Source organism: Dendrobates tinctorius, unplaced genomic scaffold, assembly GCF_039654945.1.
Source record: "Dendrobates tinctorius isolate UK_male_01 unplaced genomic scaffold, ASM3965494v1 ptg000013l, whole genome shotgun sequence".
Classification (NCBI taxonomy): domain Eukaryota; kingdom Metazoa; phylum Chordata; class Amphibia; order Anura; family Dendrobatidae; genus Dendrobates; species Dendrobates tinctorius.
The window spans coordinates 880,301-894,457 of record NW_027361681.1 but is presented as its reverse complement, the minus strand read 5'-3'; the positions used below and the strand labels follow the sequence as shown (position 1 = coordinate 894,457).

General features: G+C 40.9%; 1 protein-coding gene across 5 annotated transcripts in view; it reads left to right on the top strand.

The window, feature by feature from the left end:
• The window catches only part of LOC141067728 (uncharacterized), a 187,226-nt gene that overhangs the window by 58,636 nt on the left and 114,433 nt on the right, over positions 1 to 14,157 (top strand). For all 5 annotated transcript variants that reach the window (XM_073558188.1, XM_073558161.1, XM_073558198.1 and 2 more), the window contains 3 exons: positions 4,457 to 4,675; positions 4,968 to 5,045; positions 9,003 to 9,260. In XM_073558188.1, coding sequence (XP_073414289.1) covers positions 4,457 to 4,675; positions 4,968 to 5,045; positions 9,003 to 9,260 — 555 coding nt within the window. The remainder of the gene's footprint in view (positions 1 to 4,456; positions 4,676 to 4,967; positions 5,046 to 9,002; positions 9,261 to 14,157) is intronic.

The window sequence follows — 14,157 nt, the reverse complement described above, 5'->3', positions numbered from 1 at the left end:
TCTTGTTGAAAGTTCCTTTTTTGGTGTTTTTTGCCACCAGTCTGAATACTGGCTACTGAAGCAACTGAGGAGTCTGTTAATTCATCCGATGTTTCCCCAAAAGAGGTATCATAATTGGCCGTAGAATTAAAAGATACTTTAGGTTTCTTATACCAGGACTTACTGTATGTTCTCTCAGAATAGAGGGAGGATTACTAGCCCAATTATATATTTTGTCATTCTTGTAATCATCAAGATCTCTCTGAAATTTTCTTTTCTTTATAGCTATAATAGAATGCTCCCTTCTTTTTAAATTGTTATACATGCGGTCCTGGAATTTAGTGATGGTATCTGAAGTCTCCAGATTTTTAACAGAATTTTTGATAAGCTCAATTTCGTTATTAATTTTAACAAGTTCCTTATCCTCCTCCTCTATAATCAATTTAATCAGTTTAAGTGAACACTCACTCAGAATAATGTCCCAGTTTTTTTGAAAGTCCGCTCCATAAGCAGTGGTGGATTGTTTTTTCAGTCTGAGACCACGCGGTATCATTTTCCTCTCCAAATAACCGTTAAGAGAGTTGTGGTCCCACCAAAGCTTTTGCTCCTTACGTAAGGATTGCTCCAATTTATTCAATATGGAGTTAGTACTTTCAACAACAGGACAATTTTCATTCAAATGTTCCTGAAAAATGCTGGCAAGCTTATTGAGACGTACTGTATGGTCCTGTGTATCTCTCGTGGAATCCTTAGAAGGTAACATTATTATCACCCAGCATGTTCAAAGATCCGGATAAAATTGTACTTTTCTCCAATGTGTTGAATTCTTTCCTTATCTTTATGCATGTTGTATACTGATCAATATGTGGATAGTTTATATGTTTGATCTGCTTTTATAGCACATGTTTTTAAGTCTCTCACATATGTTTATAATTACCCTGATGGGAGTGGGATGTATATAAGGTTCCATGTTTGGAAAGCAGATTAGATTCTGGACCGTGAAGAAGGTGGGTTCTACCGCTGAAACGCGTAGTCCTATCTGCACGACTTTCCTGCGTTATTGCTGTTTTGAACTGCTTGGACCATTGCATTTTAATGGATTTATGAATAAAAAGAAAAAATTTTTAACAGCATCCTGGATTGCTCACGTTATTGCTGGACTTTGCTTTGTCGTTGTTCACATTTGTATGGATGGACTCCTACATCCAGATCCGGGCACAACGGAGTTAACCAGGTCAGCTGAGGTTCCAGGTGCTTCACAGGAGTGAGCTGGTCTACATTGTTGGATATATATATATATATATATATATATATATATATATATATGATATATATGTACACACACACACTGCTCAAAAAAATAAAGGGAACACAAACAGCCTGTTGCAAATGGAAGAGTGTTCCCTTTATTTTTTTGAGTAGTACATATATATGTCATTGACACACATATATATATATATATATATATAATATATATATACACACACACACACACACACAGTATATTTATACTTCATAGAGATATAGATAGCAGACTAGGTGAAAGATCAATTGTAGGCATCTGTAAAACCATTACAGAACAAGACAGGATATTAGACATGGTTTTCGTACAGTAGACCATAGCATATCTGTTATTTTTTTTTTTATATGTCCCTCACTAATTATGTTAGTAGTGTGTGTGTGTGTTAAATTTTGGAGCTGTAGGTGTTAAATGAAAGGATTGATTCACGGAAAAACTGGCGTGGGCGCCCGTGCAATTTTCTCCACCAGAGAGGTTAAGCCAGTGACTGTGGGCAGATATTAATAGCCTAGAGAGGGACCATTGTTTTTGGGGCCCCCCTGCCTAAAAAAAATCTGCCCCCAGCCACCCCAGAAAAGGCACTTACCCGCTCTCTTCCCATTGCCCTGTAGGGGGTGGAATATGGTGTAATAAGGGGTTAATGTCACCTTGCTATTGTAAGGTGACATTAAGCCTGGTTAATAATGGGGAGGTGTCAATAAGACACCTATCCATTATTAATCCACTAGTCTGAAAGGGTTAAAAAAAAACACACATACATTAAGAATAAAGACTTTTAATGAAATAAACACACAATGTTTCAATCTTTATTACACTCCCAAACCATTCGAAGCCATCGTTCTCCTGTAAAAAATCCAAAATAAAAATGCAACAATATCCCATACCTGTTCTCCGTACAGTCAAGTCCCATGCTGCAATCCATCTCAAGGGGTTAAATAATTTACAACCAGGAGCTGTGTTAATGCGACGGGCCCGGCTGTAAATCATGGAGGAATGAAGGAAAAGCTGCCTGTGCAGCCTTCCCACCTGACCGGAGATGAACTTATTAGCGTGGGAAAGTTTCAGAACATTTTCCCACGCTGGTGAGTTCACCTCAGGTCAGGCGGGGAGTCTACGCAGCCTAAGTGACGTCAGCGGTAGTCACTGAGGCTGCGCAGACTCACCACCTGACCAGCTGTGAACTGTTAGTGTGGGGAATGGATTGCAGCGTGGGACTTGACTGTATGGCAGACAGGTATGGTATATTGTTGCTTTTTTATTTTGGATTTTTTACAGGAGAACGATGGCTTCGATTGGATTGGGAATGTAATAAAGATGGAAAAAATGTGTGTTTATTTCATTAAAAGTCTTTTTTCTTAATGTTTGTTTTTTTAACCCTATTCAGACTAGTGGATTAATAATGGATAGGTGTTTTATTGACACCTCTCCATAATTAACCAGGCTTAATGTCACCTTACAATAGCAAGGTGACATTAACCCCTTTTTACCCCAGATGCTACCCCCTACAGGGCAATGGGAAGAGAGTGGGTAAGTGCTGAAATGGGCGCCTTTTCTGGGGTGGCTGGGGGCAGATTTTTTTAGCCAGGGGGGCCAAAAACAATGGTCCCTCTCTAGGCTATTAATATCTGCCCTCAGTCACTGGCTTGCCCTCTCTGTAGGTAAAGCATGTCTCATATCCTGTTTGGTTCTGTAATGAGTTTAAAGATGCCGACAATTGAATTATGACCTATTGTGCTATCTAGCTCTGTATGAAATCTAAATATACAGTATATATATATATATATATATCTATCTATCTCTCACTGTGTCTCACTGTATGTCCATTTTGCAAGCTGGCGAGGAAATATCGCCGTATGGATGCCATACGGATGCTTAGATGCGAAAAAAAATCGCATCCTCACATTGCACACGGATGACATACGGATCATTGTTCAGGGAATATTTCTGCGATTCTCGTCCGTGAAAAACAGACCGTATTTTATACGTCTAGTATGACTCTAGCCTTAGCTGCAGGGTTCACAGCTTGGTCCTCGAATGATCAGACCAAGCATCGAGAGTTTAATTTCCCTGCAGCGTCTCCACAGGATAAAAGATGCATTACACAACTTTCATTGAAATTAAAGCAAAAAAAAATAAAAAATTTTTTAAAATAACAATAAATAAAATAAAATAAAAAAAATAAAGCTTGGGTGACCCCAGATTTCCTAATTTAAAAATGCAGCTAAAATAAATAGGAAAAAAAAGCAAAATGCCAGAAATGCCATTTTTTGGTCACTTAACTTCACTCAAAAAATGCTACAAAAGCTATAAAAATGCCGTAGGTACCTCAAATTGGTATCAATAAATTCTGCAGCTCGGCAGCACAGAAAACAAGCCCTCACACAGCCCCATCGTTGGAAGAATATCGCAGTACTAGCTCTGACCTGGGGAATTGTGTTACGAAAGTGCAAAAATTAAAAATAACTGCATCTTTAAAGGGAATCTATCACTAATTTTTTGACACCTAATCTGAGAGCAGCATAATGTAGGCTCGGAGATCCTGATTCTAGTGATGTGTCACTTACTAGGCTGCTTGCTGTAGTTGTTATTAAATCACTGTTTTATCAGTGATTTTATAAAACCATGCTGCCAGGTAGTACAACCTGCTGCCATGTAATACAACCGTGCCTCCACCACTGATTGGCAGCTTTCTGCCTATGCACAGAATATCCAGAAAGATGCCAATCAGTGGTGAGGACGGCATTAACCAAAACTAAGCATTCAGAGAACTGCAAGATCTGCAGAAAAAACAGTTTTTTATTTGTAACTGCAGCAGTAGAAAGGTAAATGATATATATCGTTGGAATCAGGGTCTCTGCCCCTACATCATGCTCTCAGATGGGGTAGAAAAAAATCTCGTGACAGATTCCCTTTTAGAGGATAATTGACTCTTAAAAGTTTAGAAAACTACCCTATTTCCCTTTTGGGGGCATTTGACAGCAATTTATTTCCCCCTGTTATCAATAAGAGAAGCGGCAGGAAAACTGAGTCATATTCTAAGCTGAGGAACACTCGATTAATTGTAATATGGTTAGTGGTCCATAGAGGGAATTAACAGTGTTGATTGATAAATAAAATAAATGATGTAAGTATATTTGACATTACTTATGTAATAACATGGTATTTACTGTCAATCAGGAATTGATAGCGCACAGTTTGAGCAGGATTTCTTGGCTGCACATAACAAATATCGGAAGTTGCATGGCTCGCCTCCTCTTCAGCTGAACCGAGACCTCTGCAAATCAGCGCAGAAGTGGGCTGACCACCTGCTGTCCATCCAGACCCTGCAACATAGCGACAGTAAACTTGGAGAAAACTTATACTACAAGAGCAGCTCCAAGCCCAAAGACTTAGCAGGTATGACACCAATGACCATCCACGAAGGGAATATGTGATTAGAAAGACATGGCTGCTTTCCTCCAGAAATGGAGCAACAAAACTACAACTTGTCCTGCAAAAAACAAGTACTCAAACAGCCATATTGACAGAAAAATAAAAAAGCTATGGCTCTTGGGAGAAAGGGGGGAAAATGACATTGGAATGAACAGTAATACCTATGAAGCCGGTCAGAGGGCCACACTTCTACATAAGATAACACATTCAGCACCATAGGATTATTATAAAATGTGTCCTTCTATATTGTACATAGGCAACGAGCCCGTGGACAGCTGGTACAGCGAGATAGAAAACTATGATTTCAGCAAACCTGGCTTCTCCAGCAACACAGGTAAGAAACTCTTAGATAGCCAAAAGTATAAATCATGACATCGTTATTCATACAAATAGTGCCTCTAGTGGCCCAAATATCATGAAAAAATATTTTACTACTTGTATATACTGTAGATTTGTGTTTGGCTAGCCTGACCTCTAGTGGCCAAATAGAAAACTAACCAATGCTAGAAATCTATACACAGTATATATAAAAATGAGTGTATGTGTGTGCGCGTGTGTGTTTCAGCCACGCCCACTCCACATAGTAACCAAACACTAAGCATCTTTCATTTCACCAGAGCTGTTTAAAAGATGAAAGTTGAGCTGTGATTGGTTGCTATCAGCAACAGTTTTCCTTGTAGACAGTTGTGGTAACTGAGGCCTATTATTCTTATCATTTCTATTGTGTTATCGTCCTTCTGTAAAGCTGGAATTAACACAATTACCATTCCAACACAGACCACTCTGACACAGACTCAGGGCTGTCACTAGGAATTTCGGGGCCCCATACTGGCAAAATTTTCGGGACCCCTTGAGACTCCACCCAGGCTCCACCCCTCAAACTGTCTACAGTCCCACCGCTCTCTCTTGGAAAAACTCCACTTCTCATCAATCACACATTAAGGCTGTGTACCCACAAAAGCTTTTTTTTGCGTTTTTTTTCCTGGCAAAAACGCTTCAAAAGTGCATACAAGAAGCATCCCATTCTTTTCAATGAATTCTGCAATTTTTGTGTACATGATGCGTTTTTTTCCGTGAAAAAACGCAGCATGTTCATTAATTTTGCGGAAAAATCCGCATTTCTAACTATATTCTATAAGCAGGAGGATGCTCCCATAAAAAAAACACGAAAAAAAGTGCAAAAAACGCATAAAAAACACGCGTTTTTCCTGGGAAGGAGTCAGTTTTTTTTTGCAAACATGGGTACATAGCCTAACAGTTCCAATCTCCAGATCACACACAGCCAGCAGCTCTTGTTTTGGCCAAAAGATTTTTTAAATCTGCCACCACGACAAGGTAGACTCTTTTGGCTGGGCCCTACTCTATTCTAACCTATTAAACATTTGTTAAAATATCCAATACAATTTAGGTATATTTATTTATTTTTCAATTTTTAAAGTGATCAATAATATCACATTCAAAGGGACAAATACCACCGCACAATGTCCAGACCACATATTACCACCACATAGTGACCTTTAATATCACATACAAGGAACTAATAAAGCCACACCATGACCAGACCACATATTACAACCACAGTGACAGAATAATAGCACATACAAGGGACAAACACCACCGCACCATGACCAGACACCATATTACCACCACATGGTGACTGAATACTACAAGGAGATCTGTACTTAGTATGCAGTGTCTGTGTACAGGTAATACAGTGATTACCAGTGACATTATACACAGGAGCTCTGTATATAGTGTCAGTGTACAGGTAATACAGTGATTACCAGTGACATTATACACAGGAGCTCTGTATATAGTGTCAGTGTACAGGTAATAAAGTGCTCACTGGTGACATTGTACAAAGGCACTCTGTATATAGTGTATAGTGTCGGTGTACAGGTAATATACTGACTCACCAGTGACAACTCTAGGTGAAGTCATTCAGCTTTGCTTTTCATCTTTCATCCAGCACAGACCACCATCACGTCTTTCAGCCAGGGCTCGTTTCTGCAGGAAATAACACAGTTATTTAGAGCTCCACTTGCAGAACACTTAATTTTTTCCCAACTTCTACACTACACAGTAAAAAAAATAAAATAAATACATCACTGCAGTAATAATATCTCTTAATATCCCTATGGTAATAAAATCCCCCATCCTGGCCCTCGTGTGTCTCATTCCTGGCTCCAGCCATATTTTCTCTCATCCTGCCCTCATGAGTATCTATTCTGCCCCCATATGATCTCCCGATCCTGCCCCATCTGTCTACATTGTATCCATATTGCCCCATGATCCTGCACCATGTGTCTCGCATTCTGACCCTCCTGTGTCTCACTGTCACATTCCGCCCCATGTCCATTCTGCCCCCTCCTGTGCTCCTGTGTCTTACTGTCACCTTCTGCCCCTGTGTCTCACATTCTGCCCCCTCCTGTGTCTCACTGTCACATTCTGCCCCGTGTCTCACATTCTGCCCCATGTCCATTATGCCCCCTCCTGTGTCTCACTGTCACATTCTGCCCCGTATCCATTCTGCCCCTGTATCTCACATTCTGCCCCGTGTCCATTCTGGCCCCTCCTGTGTCTCACTGTCACATTCTGCCCCCGTGTCTCACATTCTGGCCCCTCCTGTGTCTCACTGTCACATTCTGCCCCAGTGTCTCACATTCTGCCCCATGTCCATTATGCCCCCTCCTGTGTCTCACTGTCACATTCTGCCCCGTGTCTCACATTCTGCCCCCGTGTCTCACATTCTGCCCCGGGCCCCAGGATTGCTGCTTTCAATAAAAATACCAAAAAAAAAACCCACATTCTTCTTACCTTGCCGAGCTCCTGCAGCGAAGCTCCCTCCACGCAGCTGAAGACATCATACGCTGGCGACATGTGCACTGCGGCTGACGTCAGCTGACAGCCTCCGATTGGCCCAGGCCCGCACGTCAATAGAGTTGAACTGCCGCAGAGCCGCTAGGGCCCGGTTTAGCCTGCCGGTAAGGCCCGTTGAGCAGATGAGACGGGGCCCGATGCAGGCCCCCTCTGTCCACAGGGCCCCATACGCCAGTCAGGGCAGTAATGCCCTGATGGCGGCCCTGCACAGACTGCAGGGGCAGCCCAGGGTGAGCCCAGTATCAAACAGGATAGGATTAAATGCACGGCCCAGTATCACACGATAGGATTAGATACACGGCTCAGCACACTGTATCACACAGGATAGGATTAGATACATGGCTCAGCAGACAGTATCACACAGCATAGGATTAGATACACAGTTCAGCAGTCAGTATCACACAGGATAGGATTAGATACACAGCTCAGCAGTCAGTATCACACAGAATAGGATTAGATACATGGCTCAGCAGACAGTATCAAACAGGATAGGATTAGATACATAGCTCAGCACACTATCACACAGGATAGGATTAGATACACGGCTCGGCAGACTGTATCATACAGGAGAGGATTAGATACATGACTCAGCACACAGTATCACACAGGATAGGATTAGATACACAGCTCAGCAGACAGTAACACACGAGAGGATTAGATACACGGCTCAGCAGACAGTATTACACAGCATAGGATTGGATACACAGCTCAGCAGTCAGTATCACACAGGACAGGATTAGATACACAGCGCAGCAGACAGTATCACGCAGGATAGAATTAGATACACGGTTCAGCAGACAGTAACACACAGGAGAGGATTAGATACACGGCTCAGGAGACAGTGTCCAACAGGATAGGATTAGATACACAGCTCAGCAACAGGATGTGCCAAAGGAGAGGACATTTTCATTCTAAGAATTCCACTCATTCCATCTGATTTGCCTTTTGATTTTAAATGCCTCCAGTTTCCACTTCGACTGGATTTTGCAATGTCCATTAACAATGCTCAGGGACAGTCCTTGAAAGTAGTAGGGATCGATTTGCAATCTCCAAGCTTTTCTCATGGTCAATTTTACGTGGCTGGTTCAAGAGTTGGAACTGCCAAAAATCTGTTCATCTTTGCACCGAAAGGAAAAACCAAAAATGTTTATCAAAAGGCTCTTGAATGAGATGAAAATAAAATACTATCAATACTTGTGTAATGATTTAATTTGTGTTACAAATCTGTAGTGTTGAATATATGATGTGAAACGTTTTTAAAGGTGCAATATAATCATTATAATTTGCTATAACTAACCACAGTTAGTTACTATGCCCGGGCAACACCGGGCTCTTCAGCTAGTGTTTTATATTTTCGTTTTCCTTGAAGGCAATCGTTGGATGCTTAGCAATAATTTACATTTTTTTTAAGGTCATTTTACCCAAGTTGTCTGGAAGGACTCCAAGGAGGTTGGGTTTGGGCTGGCCATGAAAGGTAAAAAGGTCTACTTTTTGGTGGCCCAGTACAGTCCTGCTGGAAACATCACCAACCCAGGATACTATGAGAGGAATGTTTTGCCCTGTGTGACAGCGCCACCTACTGCCAGTGCAGGGTATGATGCCCGGGTAAAGCCAGAGAGTAATAAGGAACCATCTGTGGCCAAGACACCAATATCCAGTGCTGACAAAGGTAAGAGACAGGGCAAGGGCAATATGGCTTTTATGTGTCTTGACTAGTGGTCACAGGACAAGAAACACTTTGTTATGTGGCACTGAGATTACAGTTCCAGTACCAGTAGTACTGTAAGGGATGGATATCATAAGTACTTGGGTGGGGCTTATAACAGATAATTTACTATGTTCCTATATAGTGCTCTTTTGATTCCTATTTTTAAAAGCATGTGTATATGAAATGCCATACAGTGCTAATATAATACTACCGTAATCAGCAATACAGCAGTGCCACACAATAAATCAATAAAAGTATCAAAAGTAATTTAAAATAGCAGTGTGAAATTAGAAGTGCCAGACATGACTAATATAATACTACTGTAATACAGCAATTTTGCAGATTTACACACAGTCAATATAAAATTACTAAAGAATACTAATATAGCAGTGCCATAAACTGCAACAATACAAATGATCATAGTATAAATGATTAATAACAGAGCACTAGTACACAGTACCAAAGAGAATCAATACTGGTATAATAGAGCCAAATAGTGCAAAAGTACAAATGACCATAGGGAATCAATATAAAAGTGTCATAAATTACAACAGTATGAAGTGCTGTAGAGAATCTATATAAAAGTGCCTTGTAATAGTGCTATAAAATGCATGATTACAAAGTATTATGGGGAGGGGATCAAAGTAAAGTGCCAACAAAATGGCACCAAATAGTGCAACATTACAAAGCACCATAGTAAATGAATATAAAAGTACCTACAGTGTAACAATATGAATTACTAGAGAGAATCAATATGTAAGTGCCAATGTGATATCACTACACATATCTAGTAAATATCTCTCACATAGTGTTGATATAAAGGTGCCAATATTCTGGTCACTATAGTACTGCCTTATGCAGGGTCTCTTGTAGGGAGACCCTTATTTTTACTTATTTAGCATGTGGAGCAGATAATCCTTGGAATATTCTAGACTTGGTAAGTTTTACAATTCATAGTGACTTTTATGTAATACTTTCGGCTTCTCATCTCAGTCTTTCGCTAAATATATCCTGAACAAGAGCACACGTTTCACACTGACAGCAGGTTTTCTCAGCTTTCCTGATTTTTCTCACCAAGGTTCAGACACCTCATGCTCTGCCTGTAACAACTGCAGCAGTGTGAAAGCTGCAAACTCCATCAGTAAAAATTATATAATGATGCCCACCCTATATAATAAGCCTAGGTGCAGTAACATTTCATATACTGACTATGACAAGCCAAGACTACAGTGTGTGCCCCCTGGCTACCGCACCTCTCCATCTCACCACTCCTAGTTTTTTAATGTTTTTTGTTTCAAGCTTTTGGTCATGGCCACGATAGTCAGAATCGCATAATACTGGTGGACAAAGACAACAACATACAGTTTGTCCTCTGTACAGTCCAATGCCTTATCATAATGCACAAATCTGAAACATGGACAAGGGACGGCCACAGAACTAGGACTACAGTCAGGGTCGGACTGGGGTGTCTGGGGCCAACAGGAGGAATTGACCCTAGGGGCCCACCCCATAGCTATATGCAAATACCTGTTGGCCGTTATGCCCGTTATAGTGGAGCATCGACTGCAAAACATAGACGGCTCCTGCACATCTACTGTGTGTACACTCTGTACTGTAATTGGGATGTACAATTACAGTAGTTTGCATTAAAGGGCTTCTTTGGTTAAAAGCAGTTATAATAATACCACATACAAGAGAGAAATACCGCCACACCATGATTGGACTACATATTTCACCATATAGTGACCAAATAATACCACATACAGGGATAAATACTACCAGACCACATATTACCACCACATAGTGACCGAATAATACCACATACAAGGGAGAAATATCACCACACCATGACCAGACCACATTACCACCACATAGTGACCAAATACCATATACAAGAGGGAAATACCACCCCACCATGACCAAACCACATATAGCCACAACATAGTGACCGAATACTCCAACACTGATTATTAATAAAAACCACAATGCTAACAACATTGTTATTACCACCAATGACATTGTACACAGGAGTGTTTAGTGTACAGTACAGTGTCGGTGTACAGACAATACAGTGTTCACCAGTGACTTTATACACAGGAGCTCTGTATAAAGTATCAGTGTACAAGTAATACTGTGATCACTAGTGACATTATACACAGGAGCTTTGTAGATACAAGGTGGGCCATTTATATGGATACACCTAAATAAAATGGGAATGGATGGTGATATCAACTTCCTGTTTGTGGCGCATTAGTAAATGGAAGGGAGGAAAATGTTCAAGAAGGATGGTGATCATGGTGGCCATTTTGAAGTTGGCCATTTTGGATCCAACTTTAATTTTTCCAATGGGAAGAGAGTCATGTGACACATCAAACTTTGGGGTCATTTGAAGGCAATTTTCTATGCTGTGAAGATACGAGATGTGCAGCATCTGGAACAATGGACTCTGGAAGCCTGTGCTAGCATTTCTTCTGCGGTGTTGCTATCAGTGTGTCAATAGTGGGAGAAGAGGGTTGCATTGACAATCCAAAACTGTTATGAATGGGTCACCGACGAGTATAGCAGAAAAACCAGAGAGGTTGGTAACTAAGCGGATTGCAGACCCCTGATCCTATCCACACAACTAGCAGTAGCCGTGGAGCGTACCTACAATGCCCTAGATGCCTCGGCACAGGCGGAGAACTAACTCAGCTTAAAGAAAGAAAGGTGAAATCTAAACTGCTCCGGAGCAGACCCCCAAAGGAATAGACAGCCCCCAAACATATATTGTCGGTGAGACAAGATGAAAACACATACGCAAACAGAAAAAATGTATAGACTAAATACCCTGTGTTTGTTATTACCTTTTATCAGCACTTGCTGACTACTGTTATATGTCTTATTGCAAGGTATTTTTGCACATTTGTCATTCTGTGCTTTTTGTTTGTGTTTCAGTCAGGGTGGAGTGAACATGGTCCAACAGACTTGTTCACATTGTGCATGTCTACCTTGACGTTGGTGAGGCAGCTTGGTATACATTTTTTTGCAAAAAAACGTATAGACTAAATACCCTGTGTTTGTTATTACCTTTTATCAGCACTTGCTGACTACTGTTATATGTCTTATTGCAAGGTATTTTTGCACATTTGTCATTCTGTGCTTTTTGTTTGTGTTTCAGTCAGGGTGGAGTGAACATGGTCCAACAGACTTGTTCACATTGTGCATGTCACATGTGTGTTTTTAATCCCCACGGAACTTATCTAGATGTGTGGTGAGCACTTTGAACCCCCAAGTGCTTCACAGAAGTTTATAACGCCCGGGCGTGAAAATAAAAAAAATCATATTTTTGCCCCCAATTTTAACAGGAGAGTTTGGACACCAAAAGTTGTTTTTCAATTTGTCCTGAGTAGGCTGATACCCCATATGTGGGGGTAAAACACTGTTTGGGTGCATGGCAGAGCTTGGAAGGGAAGGAGCACCATTTGACTTTTTCAACGCAGAATTGGCTGGAATTGAGATCAGACGCCATGTTGCATTTGGAGAGCAGCTGATGTGCCCAAACAGTGGAAACCCCCCAATTATAACTCCAACCCTAACCCCAACACACCCCTAACCCTAATCTCAGCCCTAACTCTAGCCCTAATGGGAAAATGGAAATAAATACATTTTCTTTTAATTTTATTATTTTTCCCTAACTAAGGGGGTGATAACGGGGGGTTTGATTTACTATTTATGGCGGTTTTTATGTTTGGCAGCTGTCACACGCTAAAAGACGCTTATTATTGTAAAAAATAGTTTTTGCATCACCACATATTGAGAGCTATAATTTTTTCATATTTTGACCCACCGAGTCATGTGAGGTCTTATTTTTTGCGGGATGAGTTGACGTTTTTATTGGTATCATTTTTGGGCATGTGACAACTTTTGATCGCTTTTTATTCCGATTTTTGGGACGCAGAATGAACAAAAACCAGCGTTTCATGAATTTATTTTGAGGGGGGTGCGTTTACACCATTCAGCCTGCGGTAAAATTGATAAAGCGCTTTTATTCTTCGGGTCAGTACGGTTACAGAGATACCTCATTTAGGTAGTTTTTTTATGTTTTGCCGCTTTTATGCAATGAAAACAAATTTTATATAAAAAAAATAATTATTTTTGCATCGCTTTATTCTGTGAGCTATAACTTTTTTATTTTTTTGCTGATGATGCTGTATGTGGCTCGTTTTTTGCGGGACAAGATGACATTTTCAGCGGTACCATGAATATTTACACTCACTGGCCACTTTATTAGGTACACCTGTCCAACTGTGTGTTAAGACTTAATTTCTAATCAGCCAATCACATGGCGGCAACTCAGTGCATTTAGGCATGTAGACATGGTCAAGACAATCTCCTGCAGTTCAAACCGAGCATCAGTATGGGGAAGAAAGGTGATTTGAGTGCCTTTGAACGTGGCATGATTGTTGGTGCCAGAAGGGCTGGTCTGAGAATTTCAGAAACTGCTGATCTACTGGGATTTTCATGCACAACCATCTCTAGGGTTTACAGAGAATGGTCCGAAAAAGAAAAAAAATCCAGTGAGCGGCAGTTCTGTGGCCGGAAATGCCATGTTGATGCCAGAGGTCAGAGGAGAATGGGCAGACTGGTTCGAGCTGATAGAAAGGCAACAGTGACTCAAATTGCCACCCGTTACAACCAAGGTAGGCAGAAGAGCATCTCTGAACGCACAGTGCGTCGAACTTTGAGGCAGATGGGCTACAGCAGCAGAAGACCACACTGGGTACCACTCCTCTCAGCTAAGAACAGGAAACTGAGGCTACAATTTGCACAAGCTCATCGAAATTGGACAGTAGAAGATTGGAAAAACGTTGCCTGGTCT